Source organism: Nerophis lumbriciformis, linkage group LG08 (assembly GCF_033978685.3).
Source record: "Nerophis lumbriciformis linkage group LG08, RoL_Nlum_v2.1, whole genome shotgun sequence".
NCBI classification, from domain to species: domain Eukaryota; kingdom Metazoa; phylum Chordata; class Actinopteri; order Syngnathiformes; family Syngnathidae; genus Nerophis; species Nerophis lumbriciformis.
This window is the reverse complement of record NC_084555.2, coordinates 56640216-56665000: the sequence shown is the minus strand read 5'-3', so window position 1 is coordinate 56665000 and position 24785 is coordinate 56640216. Positions and strand designations below refer to the sequence as shown.

Genomic DNA, 24785 nt, shown 5'->3' with positions numbered 1-24785 from the left:
TAGTTGGAATGTCCAGGATAAGAGGAATGTGTTGACGTTGGAATGGTGTGCATAGGTTGGAAAATGTGGCAATTGTGCAAGTTGGAAACATGTCCCATTCTTTTCAATGGGAATTTCGGGAATTTTGTTGAAAATGCTAAAAAAAAAAAACTTGAATGTTCTGAATGGTTGGTGTTGGAATTTTTTTCAAATCGGTGGAGAAATGTTGAAGCAGTAACATTTTTAAATGAGAAATGGTATTTTGGAATTCCTGAAATTTCAGGAAAACTGGGAATTTTTCCAGTTCAAAAAAACAATTTTGGTTTTTGTCCTGATTAAGAGGAATGATTCGACAGTGGAACGGTTGAAGTGGGTCGAAAAATGTGGAAGGAGTAGTCGACAGAAAAAAGGCTTTGAAAAAACGGGAATTCTGGAAATTCCTGGAATTTTTTTGAACTTGGATGAATGTTAGTTTGAATGTGCAGGAGAAGTGGAATATGTTGAAGGTGGAATGCTTTGAAAATGTGGAAATGGTTCCAGTTTGAAAAATGGCCAATTCATTTTGTATGGGAAAAATGTCCCGGAAAACCTGGAATTCTGGGAAATCTGGGAATTTTTGGAATTTTTTTGAACTTGGATGAATGTTAGTTTGAATGTGCAGGAGGAGTGGAATATGTTGAAGGTGGAATGCTTTGAAAATGTGGAAATGGTTCCAGTTTGAAAAATGGCCAATTCATTTTGTATGGGAAAAATGTCCCGGAAAACCTGGAATTCTGGGAAATCTGGGAATTTTTGGAATTTGTCAAGGGAAAGCCTGCAATTCCCGAATAGGCTGAACAGTTTGAAGTAGGAACGCTTTGAATCGGGCGGGGGGGGGGAATGTGTTGCGCCAACATCTGGAGAAGAAGAAGGATAAATAGATTCATTTTTGTGTAGAAAACCAACTATAAAACAATTAAATACGCTTTATTATAGTATTATCATTATTTTATATATGTTATTTAAAACAATAAACGCTTAAATATTCTATTTAAAAAATGTTTGTCACAAAACGTTATATAAATATAAATTAAGAAGCTCATATGAATTATTAACTGCATTATAGTTCATTTGAAAATATATATAAAAAAATGTATGTCACAAAATAAATATGAATATGAACATTTGGCTGAATTCCATCTTTCTGCGATGGTGTTATTGTCTACTATTTAATATGTAAACAATAGTATAATAGAGCATGTTTAATTATCCTTATTTTATATATTTTATTTTAAACAATAAATGCAAAGGTTTGACATAATTGGGAAGCTAATATTCATTATTAACTCCACTATATTTAAATAAAAATAATAAAAAAATGTATGTTACAAAATATTACATTATGAATACAAGCATTTGACTGAATTATATCCCTCTGGTATGGTATTATTCATAATATAAAAACAATACTCTAATAAAGTGCATATAATTAGCATTATTGTATATAATTTGTTTTAAACAATGCATGCTAAAATTAGACATAGTTTGGAAGCCAATATTCATTATTAACTCCACTATATTCAATTTAAAAAATAAACAAAAATGTACGTCACAAAATATTACTTTATGGATATGAGCATTTAACTGAATTCCATCCATTTGGTATGGTATTATTTTTAATATAATATAAAAATAATACTCTAATAAAGTGCATATAATTCGCATTAATGTATATATTTTATTTTAAACAATACATGCTAAGGTTAGACATAATTGGGAAGCTAATATTCATTAGTAACTCTACTATAGTTAATTTTTTTTAAATGCAAAAACATGTATGTCACAAAATAATTATGAATATGAGCATTTGACTGAATTCCATCCATCTGGTATGGAGTTATTTATAATATAATATAAAAACAATACTCTAATAAAGCGCTTATAATTAGCATTATTGTATATATTTTTGTTTTAAACAATGCATGCTAAAATTAGACATAGTTGGGAAGCTAATAATTCATTATTACCTACAGTAAAAAAAAAAAGTATAAATAATGCATGTCACAAAATATTATAACATGAGTATGAACTTCAATTTGATTGAATTCCATCCCTCTGCAATTGTATTATTATTTATAACCCAATTTTTTTTTTAAACATGTAATAAAGTACATTTAATTATCATTATTTTATTCTCAACAATGAATGCAAAAATTACACAAAATTGGGAGCTAATAATTCATTATCAAATAGTTATTTCTTTTTTTTAAAGGTATGTCACAAAATATTGTATTTTTTCATGTATTTTTGCATGCCAAAAAACAGTCAAATAAATTCTAAAAATGACACACACAAAAATAGGTCATGCCGAATCAAAGAGTGCATTAAGTTCCATATTTGCCATTATTTGTCTGAGATTGTTATTAGCATGAATATTTAGATTGTTATTAGCTTGAATATTTAGATTGTTATTAGCATGAATGTTTAAATGTTTATTAGCATGAATATTTAGATTGTTATTAGCATGAATATTTAGATTGTTATTAGCATGAATATTTAGATTGTTATTAGCATGACTATTTAGATTGTTATTAGCATGAATATTTAGATTGTTATTAGCATGAATATTGATCATGGTGGTGATTGTGAAACAGTGCAGTTACCAGATGGGCCAGTAGGTGGCAGCATACAGAAGATAGCATTGACCTTTGTGATGAACTGCAAAAGTCATTTCAAGCCATTTCATTTTCACACTGACTGTGTCATTTATTTCAACAAAATCATATTTGAAAGAACAGGTTTGTATGTTAGAAAGCCAGCTTGTTTACTATTTCCAAGAAATATTATTTGTGCCTGAATCCCCAAGCGCTGTTGTTATACTATTCTGTTATTATTACCTTTAAGTGTGTGCGTGTGGGAGGAGTGATTACACACACACACACACACACACACACACACACACGCTTCTTGTTTTCATTTCCAGCTTGTTTGTGTTCCCATGTCACTTTGCTCTCTTGCATAATGGCTGCCACTAGGGCACATGTTGTGTGCATTTGTGTGTGTACACAGGTACAGGTGTGTGTGTGTGTGTGTGTGTGTGTGTGTGTGTGTGTGTGTGTGTGTGTGTGTGTGTGTGTGTGTGTGTGTGTGTGTGTGTGTGTGTGTGTGTGTGTGTGTGTGTGTGTGTGTGTGTGTGTGTGTGTGTGTGTGTGTGTGCGCGTGTCACCGTCGCAATGACGGTAATTCCTTTTATTTACTGCAATAGGATACTTGAAATATTATTATTCACATCCTAAATGGATGACTTAGCGGGTGTTTTTCCTCTCACACACGTGTGTGTGTGTGTGTGTGTGTGTGTGTGTGTGTGTGTGTGTGTGTGTGTGTGTGTGACTATTTGATATTTTGCATTGCTTGTCCAACACACAGGAGTCCATAAAAGCTTTTTTTCCCCTGCATCAATGCTTTAATAGGGGACAAAAATAACACAATCAACACTTCTATCCATTCCATTTGATCTAAAGAGTATATGTGATAGCTGTAAACCACAACTACCATCTACAATATTTAAAAATGTGCATTATTATGTAGTTACTGTGTTTTTTTTTAAGTCTTTGATGTTGAAATCTTTAATTGGTGACAAAGGTTAAAAAGGGGACTAAGGTATCACAATAGTAAACATTTTAATTTATTGTATTATCTCAAAAAGTGTATGTAATAACTAACACATTGAAAAACTTAAATTAATATGTAGCCACTAGTTTCATTGGGGACAATAACGGTTTAATAGGGGACAGAAAATGTCACAATAATAAACATTTGAACCCATCGTAATATATCTTAAATATTGTACGTAATGACTGTTAAAAACATAACTACTGTCTAAAATGCTTAACAATGTACATTATTATGTAGCTACTAGTTTCATTGGGGACAATAACGGTTTAATAGGGGACAAAAATATTACAATAATACGCATTTGAATCCATCTTATTACATCCCAAATATTATATGTAAAAACTGTAAAAAAAAAATAAAAAAATTAACTACTGTCTAAAATGCTTAAAAACTTAAATTATTATGTAGCCACTAATTTAATTGGGGACAATCACAGGGGACAGAAAAATGTCACAATAATAAACATTTGAACCCAATGTAATACATCTCAAATATTGTATTAATTACTGTAAAAAAATGTAACTACTGTCTGAAATGGTTAAAAAATGTACATTATTATGTAGCCACTAGTTACATTGTGGACAATAATGGTTTAATAGGGGACAGAAAATATTACAATAATAAACATTTGAATCCCTCGTATTATATATCACAAATATTATATGTAAAAACTGTAAAAATAAAAAAAATAAAAAATTAACTACTGTCTAAAATGCTTCAAAACGTAAATTATTTTGTAGCCACTAATTTCATTGGGGACAATAATGGTTTAATAGGGGACACGAATATTACAATAATAAACATTTGAATCCATTGTATTATATCTCAAATATTATATGTAAAAACTGAAAGAAAAAAAAATTAACTACTGTCTAAAATGATTAAAACCGTACAATATTTAGCCACTGGTTTCATTTGGGACAATAATGGTTTAATAGAGGCCAAAATACTACAATAATAAACATTTCAATACATCGTATTATATGTTAAATACTATATGTAATAATTGTAAAAAAAAAAAAAAAAAAATTGCTACTGTGTAAAATGCTTTAAAAAACGTTGATTATTATGTAGCCACTAGTTTTGTTGGGGACAATAACGGTATAATAGGGGACAGAAAATGTCACAATAATAAACATTTGAACCCATCGTAATATATCTTAAATATTGCACGTAATTACTGTTAAAAACGTAACTACTGTCTAAAATGCTTAACAATATGCATTATTATGTAGCTACTAGTTTCATTGGGGACAATAACGGTTTAATAGGGGACAAAAATAGTACAATAATACGCATTTGAATCCATCTTATTACATCCCAAATATTATATGTAAAAACTGTAAACAAAAAATAAAAATGTAACTACTGTCTAAAATGCTTAAAAACTTAAATTATTATGTAGCCACTAATTTAATTGGGGACAATCACGGGGGACAGAAAAATGTCACAATAATAAACATTTGAACCCAATGTAATATATCTCAAATATTGTATTAATTACTGTAAAAAAAAATGTAACTACTGTCTGAAATGGTTAAAAAATGTACATTATTATGTAGCCACTATTTACATTGTGGACAATAATGGTTTAATAGGGGACAGAAAATATTACAATAATAAACATTTGAATCCCTCGTATTACATATCACAAATATTATATGTAAAAACTGTAAAAAATAAAAAATTGACTACTGTCTAAAATGCTTAAAAACGTAAATTATTATGTAGCCACTAATTTCATTGGGGACAATAATGGTTTAATAGGGGACACAAATATTACAATAATAAACATTTGAATCCATTGTATTATAGCTCAAATATTATATGTAAAAACTGAAAGAAAAAAAAATTAACTACTGTCTAAAATGATTAAAACCGTACAATATGTAGCCACTGGTTTCATTTGGGACAATAATGGTTTAATAGGGGCCAAAATACTACAATAATAAACATTTCAATACATCGTATTATATGTTAAATACTATATGTAATAATTGTAAAAAAAATAAAATAAAATTGCTACTGTGTAAAATGCTTTAAAAAACGTTGATTATTATGTAGCCACTAGTTTCATTGGGGACAATAACGGTTTAATAGGGGACAGAAAATGTCACAATAATAAACATTTGAACCCATCGTAATATATCTTAAATATTGTACGTAATTACTGTTAAAAACGTAACGACTGTCTAAAATGCATAACAATGTACATTATTATGTAGCTACTAGTTTCATTGGGGACAATAACGGTTTAATAGGGGACAAAAATATTACAATAATACGCATTTGAATCCATCTTATTATATCCCAAATATTATATGTAAAAACTGTATAAAAAAAAAAAATTAACTACTGTCTAAAATGCTTAAAAACTTAAAATTATTATGTAGCCACTAATTTAATTGGGGACAATAACGGTTTAATAGGGGACAGAAAATGTCACAATAATAAACATTTGAACCCATCGTAATATATCTTAGATATTGCACGTAATTACTGTTGAAAACAGAACTACTGTCTAAAATGCTTAACAATGTACATTATTATGTAGCTACTAGTTTCATTGGGGACAATAACGGTTTAATAGGGGACAAAAATATTACAATAATACGCATTTGAATCCATCTTATTACATCCCAAATATTATATGTAAAAACTGTATAAAAAAAAAAATTAACTACTGTCTAAAATGCCCAAAAACTTAAAATTATTATGTAGCCACTAATTTCATTGGGGACAATCACGGGGGACAGAAAAATGTCACAATAATAAACATTTGAACCCAATGTAATATATCTCAAATATTGTATTAATTACTGTAAAAAAAATTTAACTACTGTCTGAAATGGTTAAAAAATGTACATTATTATGTAGCCACTAGTTACATTGTGGACAATAATGGTTTAATAGGGGACAGAAAATATTACAATAATAAACATTTGAATCCCTCGTATTACATATCACAAATATTATATGTAAAAACTGTAAAAAATAAAAAATTGACTACTGTCTAAAATGCTTAAAAACGTAAATTATTATGTAGCCACTAATTTCATTGGGGACAATAATGGTTTAATAGGGGACACAAATATTACAATAATAAACATTTGAATCCATTGTATTATAGCTCAAATATTATATGTAAAAACTGAAAGAAAAAAAAATTAACTACTGTCTAAAATGATTAAAACCGTACAATATGTAGCCACTGGTTTCATTTGGGACAATAATGGTTTAATAGGGGCCAAAATACTACAATAATAAACATTTCAATACATCGTATTATATGTTAAATACTATATGTAATAATTGTAAAAAAATAAAATAAAATTGCTACTGTGTAAAATGCTTTAAAAAACGTTGATTATTATGTAGCCACTAGTTTCATTGGGGAAAATAACGGTTTAATAGGGGACAAAAAATGTCACAATAATAAACATTTGAACCCATCGTAATATATCTTAAATATTGTACGTAATTACTGTTAAAAACGTAACTACTGTCTAAAATGCTTAACAATGTACATTATTATGTAGCTACTAGTTTCATTGGGGACAATAACGGTTTAATAGGGGACAAAAATATTACAATAATACGCATTTGAATCCATCTTATTACATCCCAAATATTATATGTAAAAACTGTATAAAAAAAAAATTAACTACTGTCTAAAATGCCCAAAAACTTAAAATTATTATGTAGCCACTAATTTCATTGGGGACAATCACGGGGGACAGAAAAATGTCACAATAATAAACATTTGAACCCAATGTAATATATCTCAAATATTGTATTAATTACTGTAAAAAAATTTAACTACTGTCTGAAATGCTTAAAAAATTTACATTATTATGTAGCCACTAATTTCATTGGGGACAATAATGGTTTAATAGGGGACAGAAAATGTTACAATAATAAACATTTGAATCCATCGTATTATATATCACAAATATTATATGTAAAAACTGTAAAAAAAAATTAAAAAAAAAAAAAAATTAACTACTGTCTAAAATGCTTAAAAACGTAAATTATTTTGTAGCCACTAATTTCATTGGGGACAATAATGGTTTAATAGGGGACACAAATATTACAATAATAAACATTTGAATCCATTGTATTATATCTCAAATATTATATGTAAAAACTGAAAGAAAAAAAAATTAACTACTGTCTAAAATATTTAAAACCGTACAATATGTAGCCACTAGTTTCATTGGGGACAATAATGGTTTAATAGGGGCCAAAATACTACAATAATAAACATTTCAATACATCGTATTATATGTTAAAAACTATATGTAATAATTGTAAAAAAAAAAAAAAAAAAAATTGCTACTGTGTAAAATGCTTTAAAAAACGTTGATTATTATGTAGCCACTAGTTTCATTGGGGAAAATAACGGTTTAATAGGGGACAAAAAATGTCACAATAATAAACATTTGAACCCATCGTAATATATCTTAAATATTGTACGTAATTACTGTTAAAAACGTAACTACTGTCTAAAATGCTTAACAATGTACATTATTATGTAGCTACTAGTTTCATTGGGGACAATAACGGTTTAATAGGGGACAAAAATATTACAATAATACGCATTTGAATCCATCTTATTATATCCCAAATATTATATGTAAAAACTGTAAAAAAAAAAAAAAAAATTTAACTGCTGTCTAAAATGCTTAAAAACTTAAATAATTATGTAGCCACTAATTTAATTGGGGACAATCACGGGGGACAGAAAAATGTCACAATAATAAACATTTGAACCCAATGTAATATATCTCAAATATTGTATTAATTACTGTAAAAAAATGTAACTACTGTCTGAAATGGTTAAAAAATGTACATTATTATGTAGCCACTAATTTCATTGGGGACAATAATGGTTTAATAGGGGACAGAAAATATTACAATAATAAACATTTGAATCCCTCGTATTATATATCACAAATATTATATGTAAGAACTGTAAAAAATAAAAAAATTAACTACTGTCTAAAATGCTTAAAAACGTAAATTATTATGTAGCCACTAATTTCATTGGGGACAATAATGGTTTAATAGGGGACACAAATATTACAATAATAAACATTTGAATCCATTGTATTATATCTCAAATATTATATGTAAAAACTGAAAGAAAAAAAAATTAACTACTGTCTAAAATGTTTAAGATCGTACAATATGTAGCCACTAGTTTCATTGGGGACAATAATGGTTTAATAGGGGCCAAAATACTACAATAATAAACATTTCAATACATCGTGTTATATGTTAAAAACTATATGTAATAATTGTAAAAAAAAAAAAAAAAAAAATTGCTACTGTGTAAAATGCTTTAAAAAACGTTGATTATTATGTAGCCACTAGTTTTGTTGGGGACAATAACGGTTTAATAGGGGACAGAAAATGTCACAATAATAAACATTTGAACCCATCGTAATATATCTTAAATATTGCACGTAATTACTGTTAAAAACGTAACTACTGTCTAAAATGCTTAACAATGGACATTATTATGTAGCTACTAGTTTCATTGGGGACAATAACGGTTTAATAGGGGACAAAAATATTACAATAATACGCATTTGAATCCATCTTATTACATCCCAAATATTATATGTAAAAACTGTAAACAAAAAATAAAAATATAACTACTGTCTAAAATGCTTAAAAACTTAAATTATTATGTAGCCACTAATTTAATTGGGGACAATCACGGGGGACAGAAAAATGTCACAATAATAAACATTTGAACCCAATGTAATATATCTCAAATATTGTATTAATTACTGTAAAAAAAAATGTAACTACTGTCTGAAATGGTTAAAAAATGTACATTATTATGTAGCCACTAGTTACATTGTGGACAATAATGGTTTAATAGGGGACAGAAAATATTACAATAATAAACATTTGAATCCCTCGTATTACATATCACAAATATTATATGTAAAAACTGTAAAAAATAAAAAATTGACTACTGTCTAAAATGCTTAAAAATGTAAATTATTATGTAGCCACTAATTTCATTGGGGACAATAATGGTTTAATAGGGGACACAAATATTACAATAATAAACATTTGAATCCATTGTATTATAGCTCAAATATTATATGTAAAAACTGAAAGAAAAAAAAATTAACTACTGTCTAAAATGATTAAAACCGTACAATATGTAGCCACTGGTTTCATTTGGGACAATAATGGTTTAATAGGGGCCAAAATACTACAATAATAAACATTTCAATACATCGTATTATATGTTAAATACTATATGTAATAATTGTAAAAAAATAAAATAAAATTGCTACTGTGTAAAATGCTTTAAAAAACGTTGATTATTATGTAGCCACTAGTTTCATTGGGGACAATAACGGTTTAATAGGGGACAGAAAATGTCACAATATTAAACATTTGAACCCATCGTAATATATCTTAAATATTGTACGTAATTACTGTTAAAAACGTAACGACTGTCTAAAATGCATAACAATGTACATTATTATGTAGCTACTAGTTTCATTGGGGACAATAACGGTTTAATAGGGGACAAAAATATTACAATAATACGCATTTGAATCCATCTTATTATATCCCAAATATTATATGTAAAAACTGTATAAAAAAAAAAATTAACTACTGTCTAAAATGCTTAAAAACTTAAAATTATTATGTAGCCACTAATTTAATTGGGGACAATAACGGTTTAATAGGGGACAAAAATATTACAATAATACGCATTTGAATCCATCTTATTACATCCCAAATATTATATGTAAAAACTGTATAAAAAAAAAATTAACTACTGTCTAAAATGCTTAAAAACTTAAAATTATTATGTAGCCACTAATTTAATTGGGGACAATCACGGGGGACAGAAAAATGTCACAATAATAAACATTTGAACCCAATGTAATATATCTCAAATATTGTATTAATTACTGTAAAAAAATTTAACTACTGTCTGAAATGGTTAAAAAATGTACATTATTATGTAGCCACTAATTTCATTGGGGACAATAATGGTTTAATAGGGGACAGAAAATGTTACAATAATAAACATTTGAATCCATCGTATTATATATCACAAATATTATATGTAAAAACTGTAAAAAATAAATAAATAAAAAAATCAACTACTGTCTAAAATGCTTAAAAACGTAAATTATTTTGTAGCCACTAATTTCATTGGGGACAATAATGGTTTAATAGGGGACACAAATATTACAATAATAAACATTTGAATCCATTGTATTATATCTCAAATATTATATGTAAAAACTGAAAGAAAAAAAAATTAACTACTGTCTAAAATATTTAAAACCGTACAATATGTAGCCACTAGTTTCATTGGGGACAATAATGGTTTAATAGGGGCCAAAATACTACAATAATAAACATTTCAATACATCGTATTATATGTTAAATACTATATGTAATAATTGTAAAAAAAAAAAAAAAAAAAAATAAAATAAAATAAAAAAAAAAAAAATTGCTACTGTGTAAAATGCTTTAAAAAACGTTGATTTTTATGTAGCCACTAGTTTCATTGGGGACAATAACGGTTTAATAGGGGACAGAAAATGTCACAATAATAAACATTTGAACCCATCGTAATATATCTTAAATATTGCACGTAATTACTGTTAAAAATGTAACTACTGTCTAAAATGCTTAACAATGTACATTATTATGTAGCTACTAGTTTCATTGGGGACAATAATGGTTTAATAGGGGACAAAAATATTACAATAATACGCATTTGAATCCATCTTATTATATCCCAAATATTATATGTAAAAACTGTAAATTAAAAAATTTAAAAAATTTAACTACTGTCTAAAATGCTTAAAAACTTAATTTATTATGTAGCCACTAATTTAATTGGGGACAATCACGGGGGACAGAAAAATGTCACAATTATAAACATTTGAACCCAATGTAATATATCTCAAATATTGTATGTAATTACTGTCTAAAATGTAACTACTGTCTAAAATGCTCAAAAATTGACGTTATTGTGTAGCCACCAGTTTCATTGGGGACAATAACGGTTTTAATAGGGGACAGAAATACTACAATAATAATAATAAACATTTGAATACATCGTATTATATCTCAGATATTACAAATAAAAACTGTAAAAAAAACAATTTAACTACTGTCTAAAATGTTTAAAAACGTACAAAATGTATGTAGCCACTAGTTTGATTGGGAACAATAGAGGTTTAATAGGGGACTTAAAAGATTACAATAATAAACATTCAAATCCATCGTATTATATCTCAAATATTATATGTAATAATTGTAAAAAAAATATATATATATATATATATAACTACTGTCTAAAATGCTTAAAAATGTTAATTATTAAGGAGCCACTGTCATGTCTGTGTGATCATGTTTTTGTTTTGGTCATGTTCGGTTTTGTTTTTGGACTTTTTGTGCACTTTTGTTTTGTCACCATAGCAACCATTAGTTTTCACCTGTTACGTCACGCACCTGTTTCACGTTTTGAGTCACGCACTTGTTTTTGTTAATCATGTCTGTAGTATTTAAGTTCATTGTTTTCAGTTTGTCTTTCTGGTGACATCCCCGCATATATGCTTCTGCACACTCTCCACACCCTTATGACCCTTGCTGCTCTTTTTTCATGCCGGTTCCATGCCAAGTAAGTTTTTGTTTATTAAGCCACAGTTAGTGTTTTTTGTTGTTCATAGTTTCTGCCTTTGTGCAAGTATTTGTTTCCATAGCCAAAGTCGTTTCTCCGCCACTGTGCGCGCTTTTCGTTTGTACTTTTTTTGTAGTTATAGTGTTTAAATAAATCATGTATTCACCTTCACGCCACATCTGGTCCAATTCACTTGCACCTTGGGAGAACAAACCAAACCATAGTCCAAGTCTTGACAGCCACTAGTTTCATTGGGGACAATAATGGTTTAATAGGGCGACAAAAAATGTCACAATAATAAACATTTGAACCTATTGTAATAAATATCAAATATTGTATGTAATAATTGTAAAACAAAATGTAACTAGTGTCTAAAATGCTTAAAAACTTTAATAATTATGTAGCCACTAGTTTTGTTGGGGACAATAACAGTTTAATAGGGGACAAAAATATTACAATAATAAACATTTGAATCCATCGTATTATATCTCAAATATTATATGTAAAAATTGTAAAAAAAAAAAATATATATATATATATATTACAATATATATATATATATATATATATATATATATATATATATATATATATATATATATTTTTTTACTACTGTCTAAAAAGCTTAAAAACGTTAATTATTATGTAGCCACTAGTTTCATTAGGGACAATAACAGTTTAATAGGGGACAGAAATATTACAATAATAATAAACATTTGAATCCATCGTATTATATCTCAAATATTACAAATAAAAACTGTAAAAACAAAAACAATTTAACTACGGTACTATCTAAAATGTTTTAAAAACGTACAAAATGTATGTAGCCACTAGTTTGATTGGGAACAATAGAGGTTTATTAGGGGACAAAAAAGATTACAATAATAAACATTTAAATCCATCGTGTTATATCTCAAATATTATATGTAATAATTGTAAAAAAAACAATTTTAACTACTGTCTAAAATGCTTAAAAATGTTAATTATTATGTAGCCACTAGTTTCATTGGGGACAATAACGGTTTAATAGGGGACAGAAATGTCACAATAATAAACATTTGAACCCATCGTATTATATCTCAAATATTATGTGTAATAATTGTAAAAAAAAATTTAACTACTGTCTAAAATGATAAATATGTACAGTATTTATGAAAGTATATTTACATAAAAACATGATTAAAAAAAAGTATTCTTCACACTGTCCAAGATTAAAGACTAGCATATAATGTCATTTAAATAAAGTATCAATTCCATAATCTTCTTTTGTCTGAGCTGCATGACAGTGAGGGAAAAGGTGACTAAATGTGTGGTGCACCTTGGCGGCAGGTAAATATGTGGTGCACCTTGGCGGCAGGTGTGTGACTAAATATGTGGTGCACCTTGGCGGCAGGTAAATGTGTGGTGCACCTTGGCGGCAGGTGTGACTGACATGCTAATCACCTCATCAGAATAACAATGTTTGTATTTTGAGGTGGATTCTTCTTAGCGTGTTTTGATGTCTGATGAAGACTCCCCAGATATTGAAAAGTGTTGATTTTGATGGCGTTGCAAAACTCCCCAAGGATGCATGCGACTGTAATTCACCAACTTGGCCACCAGGCTGCAACTATTAAGGATGCATGCGACTGTAATTCACCACCTTGGCCACCAGGCTGCAACTATTAAGGATGCATGCGACTGTAATTCACCACCTTGGCCACCAGGCTGCAACTATTAAGGATGCATGCGACTGTAATTCACCAACTTGGCCACCAGGCTGCAACTATTAAGGATGCATGCGACTGTAATTCACCAACTTGGCCACCAGGCTGCAACTATTAAGGATGCATGCGACTGTAATTCACCACCTTGGCCACCAGGCTGCAACTATTAAGGATGCATGCGACTGTAATTCACCACCTTGGCCACCAGGCTGCAACTATTAAGGATGCATGCGACTGTAATTCACCAACTTGGCCACCAGGCTGCAACTATTAAGGATGCATGCGACTGTAATTCACCAACTTGGCCACCAGGCTGCAACTATTAAGGATGCATGCGACTGTAATTCACCACCTTGGCCACCAGGCTGCAACTATTAAGGATGCATGCGACTGTAATTCACCACCTTGGCCACCAGGCTGCAACTATTAAGGATGCATGCGACTGTAATTCACCAACTTGGCCACCAGGCTGCAACTATTAAGGATGCATGCGACTGTAATTCACCACCTTGGCCACCAGGCTGCAACTATTAAGGATGCATGCGACTGTAATTCACCACCTTGGCCACCAGGCTGCAACTATTAAGGATGCATGCGACTGTAATTCACCACCTTGGCCACCAGGCTGCAACTATTAAGGATGCATGCGACTGTAATTCACCAACTTGGCCACCAGGCTGCAACTATTAAGGATGCATGCGACTGTAATTCACCAACTTGGCCACCAGGCTGCAACTATTAAGGATGCATGCGACTGTAATTCACCACCTTGGCCACCAGGCTGCAACTATTAAGGATGCATGCGACTGTAATTCACCAAGTTGGCCACCAGGCTGCAACTATTAAGGATGCATGCGACTGTAATTCACCAACTTGGCCACCAGGCTGCAACTATTAAGGATGCATGCGACTGTAATTCACCACCTTGGCCACCAGGCTGCAACTATTAAGGATGCATGCGACTGTAATTCACCACCTTGGCCACCAGGCTGCAACTATTAAGGATGCATGCGACTGTAATTCACCAACTTGGCCACCAGGCTGCAACTATTAAGGATGCATGCGACTGTAATTCACCAACTTGGCCACCAGGCTGCAACTATTAAGGATGCATGCGACTGTAATTCACCACCTTGGCCACCAGGCTGCAACTATTAAGGATGCATGCGACTGTAATTCACCACCTTGGCCACCAGGCCGCAACTATTAAGGATGCATGCGACTGTAATTCACCACCTTGGCCACCAGGCTGCAACTATTAAGGATGCATGCGACTGTAATTCACCACCTTGGCCACCAGGCCGCAACTATTCTCCACTTTTTCATTGCCGTCTTTTCTTTTGTTTTTGTCCCCAGCGTACAGATCAAGGCGGTGAACGCCATCGGCTGCAGCCCTTCCAGTCCGCCCCTTCTGGTGAGGACACACCCCCTGCCCCCCACCCCGCCCCCTCTGGAGTGCTCCGCCGCAGGGCCGCAGAGCCTGAAGCTGAAGTGGGGCGAGAACGCCAGCAACACCCGCGCCCTGCTGGCTGACGACATGTACTACACGCTGCAGATGGAGGACAAAAACCACAGGTGAGGGTCCAAATTGTGTAACACCTGAAAAACAACTTGGCTCTCTCTCCAAGTATAATGACATCATTAAATACAGTAGTGTAGTAGACCTAAGTATTCATTAAGTACTACCATAATGACAACATTAAATACAGTAGTGTAGTAGACCTAAGTATTCATTAAGTACCACCATAATGACATCATTAAATACAGTAGTGTAGTAGACCTAAGTATTCATTAAGTACACCATAATGACATCATTAAATACAGTAGTGTAGTAGACCTAAGTATTCATTAAGTACCACCATAATGACATCATTAAATACAGTAGCGTAGTAGACCTAAGTATTCATTAAGTACCATCATAATGACAACATTAAATACAGTAGTGTAGTAGACCTAAGTATTCATTAAGTACCACCATAATGACAACATTAAATACAGTAGTGTAGTAGACCTAAGTATTCATTAAGTACACCATAATGACAACATGAAATACAGTAGTGTAGTAGACCTAAGTATTCATTAAGTACCACCATAATGACATCATTAAATACAGTAGTGTAGTAGACCTAAGTATTCATTAAGTACCACCATGATGACAACATTAAATACAGTAGTGTAGTAGACCTAAGTACTCATTAAGTACCACCATAATGACAACATTAAATACAGTAGTGTAGTAGACCTAAGTATTCATTAAGTACCACCATAATGACCAATATTAAAATACAATAGCCTAGTAGGCCTAAGTATTCATTAAAAACAAGGATGAGGTTTTTTTTTAACAAGTACATGTAATATTTGTTACACACAGTTTGAACAGTAACACTGTTTGAATATTTAATTAATAATAATAATAATTTCTAAAAGAACCTAATATATATAAAATATTTAGAATTTTTTTTCGATTCATGGTCGCTAATATTTATACATATGTATGTATATATGTGTATATATATACATATGTATGTATATATATATATATATACATATATACATTGTACACACAACAATTGAAGTTGCAAGATGTTATGAATTGAATAAATCAACTGATTACATTTCGTTATAATTAAATGCTTTCATTTGATTTAATTGGTCATTTAAGCGCTATTCACAAAAAGTACAAAGTGGCGTAGTAGGCCTAAGTATTCATTAAAAACAAGGCTGAAGTTTTATTTAACAAGTACATTTAATATTTTTTTGCCACTGCAACATTACACACAGTTTGAACAGTAACACTGTTTAAATATTGAAGTACCACTAGATTGATCATAATATTTCATATTAATAATTACTAATAATGTCTCCTTCCATCAGCTTCCCTTCAATTATGCTTCATGAAAGTAAGGACAATATTTACCAAATCAATGTATTAGTAAAAATGTTTGAGAAATAATACATTCAGTAATAATAATAATCCATAATGTATTATGTCATCATAGTCTAGAATCATTTCTAAAACAACCTAATATATATGAAATACATTTGAATTTTTTTCGATTCGTCATTGCTAATATTTATACATTATACACACAAAAACTAATGTTGCAAGATGTTATGAATTGAATAAATCAAATTATTGCATTTAGTTTTAATCGGATGGTTTTATTTTATTTAATCGCTCATTTAAGCGCTATTCACAACAACAACAAAAACTGTTAAATGAGCAAACCTCTTTTAGTACGAAACCCAAAAGCAGTGAAGTTGTGTAAATGGTCAATAAAAAGAGAATACAACAAATCCTTTTCAACTTATATTCAATTGAATAGACTGCAAAGACAAGATATTTCATGTTCACACTCAGAAACTAATAAATAATCATGAACTTAGAATTGAATGGCAGCAACACATTGGAAAAAAGGCATTTTTACCAGTGTGTTACATGACCTTTCCTTTTAACAACACTCAGTAAATGTTTGGGAACTGAGGAGACACATTTTTTAAGCTTCTCAGGTGGAATTCTTTCCCATTCTTGCTTGATGTACAGCTTAAGTTGTTCAACAGTCCGGGGTCTCCGTTGTGCTATTTTACTCTTCAAAATGTGCCACACATTTTCAATGGGAGACAGGTCTGGACTGCAGGCGGGCCAGTCTAGTACCCGCATTTTTTTTTACTACGCTGTTGTAACACGTGGCTTGGCATTGTACCGCTGAAATAAGCAGGGGCGTCCATGATAACGTTGCTTGGATGGCAACATATGTTGCTCCAAAAGCTGTATGTACCTTTCAGCATTAATGGTGCCTTCACAGATGTGTAAGTTACCCATGTCTTGGCCACTAATACACCCCCATACCATCACACATGCTGCCTTTTACACTTTCACCCTAGAACAATCCGGATGGTTCTTTTCCTCTTTTCCACAGTTTCCAAAAACAATTTGAAATGTGGACTCGTCAGACCACAGAACACTTTTCCACTTTGTATCAGTCCATCTTAGATAGACTATTGCGGTACTTTTTATGTAATCAAGAAATATACGCAAGTTGAAAGATCACAAAAAATGTGAAGATATGGAAGATACATATGATATGGAGGATACATATGATATGGAGGATACATATGACATGGAAGGTACATATGATATGGAAGATACATATGATATGGAGGATACATATGATATGGAGGATACATATGACATGGAAGGTACATATGATATGGAAGATACATATGATATGGAGGAAACATATGATATGGAAGATACATATGATATGGAGGATACATATGATATGGAGGATACATATGATATGGAGGATACATATGATATGGAAGATACATATGATATGGAGGATACATATGATATGGAGGATACATATGATATGGAGGATACATATGATATGGAGGATACATATGATATGGAAGATACATATTGTCATGACTTGGACTTTGGCTTGGTTTGTTCTCCCGTGGTGCAAATGAACTGGACTGGTCATGGCGTGAAGGTAAATACATGATTTATTTAAACACTATAACTACAAAAAGAAGGATCAAACAAAAGGTGCGCACAGGGGCGGAGGTACAAAACTAGACTATAAACACAAAACTTGCACATTGGCAGAAACTATGAACAATTAAACAAAACACTAACTGGCTTAATAAACAAAAACTTACTTGGCATGGAACCGGCATGAAAAAAGAGTAGCAAGGGTCATCAGGGTGTGGAGAGTGTGCAGGAGCATAAATGCGGGGATGTCGTCAGCACGAACAACAGAAAATGAATGAACTTAAATACTATGGACATGATTAGTGAAAGCAGGTGCGTGACTCAAAACGTGAAACAGGTGCGTGACGTGACAGGTGAAAACTAATGGTTGCTATGGTGACAAACAAGAGTGCACAATGAGTCCAAACGTGGAACAGGTGAAACTAATGGGTAATCATGCAAACAAGACAAGGGAGTGAAAAGACAGAAACTAAACAAAACATGACTTAAAACAAAACATGATTACACAGACATGACACATATGATATGGATATGTACTGTAAAAACATGTTTTGTGAAATTGTAACCAAGTGGGTTTTGTGCTCAATCACAGACATAACATTAGGTACACCTGCGATCCAAACCCCTGTATTCCTTCATCTATGCTCACTTTCACTTTACTGACAGTTGATTATTATGTGTTACTAATGATCATTATACTCCTCATTTATTATTTTCTATGTAAATATGCTTGCTGAAAATATCAGAATCGCCTTTGTCCTCATGAAAAGATCTGATTTGGGATTAGATGGTGCAGGAGTCCCTAATGGTGTGACCTTAGTGTTGAAAGTGAAAGTGAAACCCTCTCATCACTTCTTCCTGCTGCACCTTCTGCCGGTCAATAGTGGAGCAAGAAGGTCAATACTACACGGAACCTGAGCGTGTGTGTGTGTGTGTGTGTGTGTGTGTGTGTGTGTGTGTGTGTGTGTGTGTGTGTGTGTGTGTGTGTGTGTGTGTGTGTGTGTGTGTGTGTGTGTGTGTGTGTGTGTGTGTGTGTGTGTGTGTGTGTGTGTGTGTGTGTGTGTGTGTGTGTGTGTGTGTGTGTGTGTGTGTGATAACCACATGTACTATAGAGGAGGCACGTTAAGGCCAACGTTGCCAATCAGACTTGAAGACAAAGCGAGCGAGGGGCAGATAGAAATATAAATGATTAGGGGCAGATAGAAATGTTTTGCAGCAGATAGAAATGTTTTGCAGCAGATAGAAATGGTTAGGGGCAGAATGTTTTGCAGCAGATAAAAATGTTTTGCAGCAGATAGAAATGGCCGCCACATGTCGAGTTTCTTTTCCTGCCACGGACTAGAAGTAACGAGGAGGACGTTTAAAGAGAGCACCTTCCTCCTCTGTCAGAGCGTCTGCTACGTGGCCGCCATGGTCACCTTTGGCAGCCTCCGCTGGCTCTAATTATCAGACGGCACAGATCACACTCCTGCCATTTAGTCCCATCATTTGCAAAAAGTCATTCCTACGTTAGGAGTCAGGAGTCGTATTTGCTTCAATTCCTCCTAGAGTCTTTCTCCAAATGATCCCAAACTAAAATGACACATTTTAGAGGGATGGACGATGACAAATGACCAAGCATGTTAGCGTAGAGCAGTGGTTCTCAAACTTTTTTTGTCATCCCCCACTTTGGACAAGGGGGAGTTTTCAAGCCCCACCTGCCCCCATCGCCCCAACAGAGCGCTAATGCCAAGCTTTAACATTTTCAAATTTATTGAACATCAAGTAACATATAGTAGTATACATTCAAACTCAATAACATAAAATAACACCAAGTTCAATGATAAATATAATAACTGTGCAGCTGTGGTACAACTTGCATCAAGTTCAATAATAAATAAAATAACTTCCATCAAGTTCAATAATAAATAAAACAAAAGTGTTATAACTTGCATCAAGTTCAATAATAAATCAAAAAAAGTGTTATAACGTGCATCACATTCAATAATAAATCAAAAAAAGTGTTATAACTTGCATCAAGTTCAATAATAAATCAAATAAAAGTGTTATAACTTGCATCAAGTTCAATAATAAATCAAAAAAAGTGTTATAACTTGCATCAAGTTCAATAATAAATCAAAAAAAGTGTTATAACTTGCATCAAGTTCAATAATAAATAAATAAAAAGTGTTATAACTTGCATCAAGTTCAATAATAAATCAAAAAAAGTGTTATAACTTGCATCACGTTCAATAATAAATCAAAAAAGTGTTATAACTTGCATCAAGTTCAATAATAAATCAAATAACTTGCATCAAGTTCTATAATAAATCAAAAAAGGTGTTATAACTTGCATCAAGTTCAATAATAAATAAAACAAAAGTGTTATAACTTCCATCAAGTTCAATAATAAATCAAAAAAAGTGTTATAACTTGCATCAAGTTCAATAATAAATCAAATAACTTGCATCAAGTTCAATAATAAATACAATAAAAGTGCCACTTTGCAATCTTTGCAAAAAAAAAAAAAAAGAAGGAGCTATGCATTTGGCAAGACAGGGCAAGTGACAGCACTTTTCCCCGGGAGAGCCACCTTGTTTCACTGTGAAACAGCACGGCTGTATGATCAGCTCCCATTTCCTCACACAGTGCAGAGAACAGTCGCACTTTCAGTGGTCGTGTTTTGATCAAATTTACCGCGCTCACAACATCTGTTAAAACCTCATTGAGTTCGGGGCTGAGCTGCCTTGACGCGAGTGCTTCCCGGTGAATGACACAGTGTGTGCCCGTCACATTTTTGTTTCTCTGCAGGCGCTGGCTCTGGCTCGACGACCTTTGAGGTGCGAGTCACAAATGTATATATTTGTGTAATTGTGATCCACACATTAGCCTGCTACCCATCCGCGCGAAAGTTTGTTCCGCTTAGCCCCGCCCCCATTAGTTACTGTTGCTATGTCTGTCAAACCTTCGCTCGTACCGAGAAATATAAAGCCTACAGTAAAAATAAGTACCGGTAATTTCCATTTATTTATATAGCGGATTTCACAGACAGAATCACAAAGTGATTTACAGTGTGTATAGAAAATGAAAGCATAGTAAAAAAAATAATCTAAGAATATAATAATAAATAAAAAAAATTTAAAGTGAAATTTCCTCCCGTTCCTCGCGCCCTACCTGTCATGTCTCTATTCCCCACCAGTGGGGCGCGCCCCACACTTTGAGAAACGCTGGCGTAGACCAAAAGATGTGGGCGGGGCATGGGGAAGATGTGGGCGGGGCATGGGGACAAACTTGATGATCAGCAAGTCAGCCATTTTTGGGCCTAAGTCAAGAGTGGCATTTTATCTGTTATCATATTCCAAGCAAATGGAATATTAGAATACGTGCTGAGTTTTGTCAATAAATGGACTGGATTGGTTCATTTCATCGAGTGGAATCGTTCAGGAAAGACCCCGTGTGTTGCATGGTGCTGGGAAGTGTTTGGTGTGGAAGAATCCCATCAAATGTCCCTACATGAGCATAAAGGTAATACTGATAATATACTTTGTCCTTCCTGCCAAGGTGCCAGCAATAAATGATTGTTCATTTGCATTATTGGATTTTTTAAAGGAGCCCTGAAACAATCCAAGACTTTATTTTGCAAGCAAACATATCGAACGGCCCAAAGTCAAATTGTGCAAATGTAATTTTCCCTTTTGGCCGACACACCTTTAATATAAATGTTTGCTGGCCTCATGCATTTTTATTCCTCTCATTGGATTCCAAGGAAATGTACTTCCTCCCCATTCAGGCCTCAGGAGGAATTTACGCTTCCTCCAATAACTGTCAAGACCATTCCTTCACCCGCCTATTTATTAGGTACACCCGCAAGAGTCTTACCTCAAATTGTCAAAAGTAAGATTCTTCCATAAATCCCACAGCTCCATTAACTGCCACACCTCAAATAAACAAAACAATAAATGACTGAAAAACTGAAATGTATTATTAACTGAACAACACTGGCAATGTTCTACAAACCCCGTTTCCATATGAGTTGGGAAATTGTGTTAGATGTAAATATAAACGGAATACAATGATTTGCAAATCCTTTTCAAGCCATATTCAGTTGAATATGCTACAAAGACAACATATTTGATGTTCAAACTCATAAACTTTTTTTTTTTTTTTTGCAAATAATAATGAACTTAGAATTTCATGGCTGCAACACGTGACAAAGTAGTTGGGAAAGGGCATGTTCACCACTGTGTTACATGGCCTTTCCTTTTAACAACACTCAGTAAACATTTGGGAACTGAGACACATTTTTGAAGCTTCTCAAGTGGAATTCTTTCCTATTCTTGCTTGATGTACAGCTTAAGTTGTTCAACAGTCCGTTGTGCTATTTTAGGCTTCATAATGCGCCACACATTTTCAATGGGAGACAGGTCTGGACTACAGGCAGGCCAGTCTAGTACCCGCACTCTTTTACTATGAAGCCACGTTGATGTAACACGTGGCTTGGCATTGTCTTGCTGAAATAAGCAGGGGCGTCCATGGTAACGTTGCTTGGATGGCAACATATGTTGCTCCAAAAGCTGTATGTACCTTTCAGCATTAATGGTGCCTTCACAGATGTGTAAGTTACCCATGTCTTGGCCACTAATACACCCCCATACCATCACACATGCTGCCTTTTACACTTTGCGCCTAGAACAATCCGGATGGTTCTTTTCCTCTTTGACGTCCACAGTTTCCAAAAACAATTTGAAATGTGGACTCGTCAGACCACAGAACACTTTTCTACTTTGTATCAGTCCATCTTAGATGAGCTCAGGCCCAGCGAAGCTGACGGCGTTTCTGGGTGTTGTTGATAAACGGTTTGCGCCTTGCATCGTAGAGTTTTAACTTGCACTTACAGATGTAGCGACCAACTGTAGTTACTGACAGTGGGTTTCTGAAGTGTTCCTGAGCCCATGTGGTGATATCCTTTACACACTGATGTGGCTTGTTGATGCAGTACAGCCTGAGGGATGGAAGGTCACGGGCTTAGCTGCTTACCTGCAGTGATTTCTCCAGATTCTCTGAACCCTTTGATGATATTACGGAGCGTAGATGGTGAAATCCCTAAATTCCTTGCAATAGCTGCTTGAGAAAGGTTTTTCTTAAACTGTTCAACAATTTGTTCACGCAGTTGTTGACGAAGTGGTGACCCTCGCCCCATCCTTGTTTGTGAAAGACTGAGCATTTCATGGAATCTACTTTTATACCCAATCATGGCACCCACCTGTTCCCAATTAGCCTGCACACCTGTGGGATGTTCCAAATAAGTGTTTGATGAGCATTCCTCAACTTTATCAGTATTTATTGCCACCTTTCACAACTTCTTTGTCACGTGTTGCTGCCATCAAATTCTAAAGTTAATGATTATTTGAAAAAAAAAAATGTTTATGAGTTTGAACATCAAATATGTTGTCTTTGTAGCATATTCAACTGAATATGGCTTGAAAAGGATTTGCAAATCATTGTATTCCGTTTATATTTACATCTAACACAATTTCCCAACTCATATGGAAACGGGGTTTGTAGTTCATTTAACAATTCTAATCAATATACTGCTTTCAGTTAAGGTTATTAAAATAGTCTATATATATTTTACAATGCATATTATCTGATTATTTTTCAAGTGCAGATGTTTTTTTTAAAAGTGTATGTATTAGTTTGTCAGGGACAGTGCAGTGCACATTATTACACATGTTTATCACATTCAATGCCATAATAATATTATTAATATGTGTACATAATGCATATTGTTATAAGGCTAGACTACCTTTCAAAAAGATATCCAGTCATGCATTACATGCTAATAATACTTTAGAAATGAATGATCATAATACAAAAGCAGTGCAGAATAGCACATCATATAGCAACACAATAGACAATAAAGGTGTATCGTAAAAATGTGATAATACAATAGAACTATGTCATTAAACTCATGTATTTAAATAACAGTTGATACAATACGAATTAAAATAATATTTCAAATATTGAAAATGGTAAAAAATAAGTTTTCAATGAATAAATAAATATGTAATTCACTTAATAAATTCATGTAGTAACTGTTATTTGAAAACATATAATATAGCATTAATTTCATTTGCAAGAAAAAGTACCAAATTTGTTATATAAATATTTTTAGAATTACATTATTTGCAGCATTGTTATGACATTTTTACTTTATAAATGTGATAATAATATTTTGCACTTATAAAGTGCTGTTCACAAAGCAAATGAATATATCATTAATTGTATT

General features: G+C 32.4%; 1 protein-coding gene across 4 annotated transcripts in view; it reads left to right on the top strand.

Moving 5' to 3' along the window:
• fndc3ba (fibronectin type III domain containing 3Ba) overlaps positions 1-24785 on the top strand; it is a 200357-nt gene that overhangs the window by 161597 nt on the left and 13975 nt on the right. For all 4 annotated transcript variants that reach the window (XM_061969219.1, XM_061969218.1, XM_061969220.1 and 1 more), the window contains one exon: positions 15376-15594. In XM_061969219.1, the coding sequence (XP_061825203.1) occupies positions 15376-15594 (219 nt within the window). The remainder of the gene's footprint in view (positions 1-15375; positions 15595-24785) is intronic.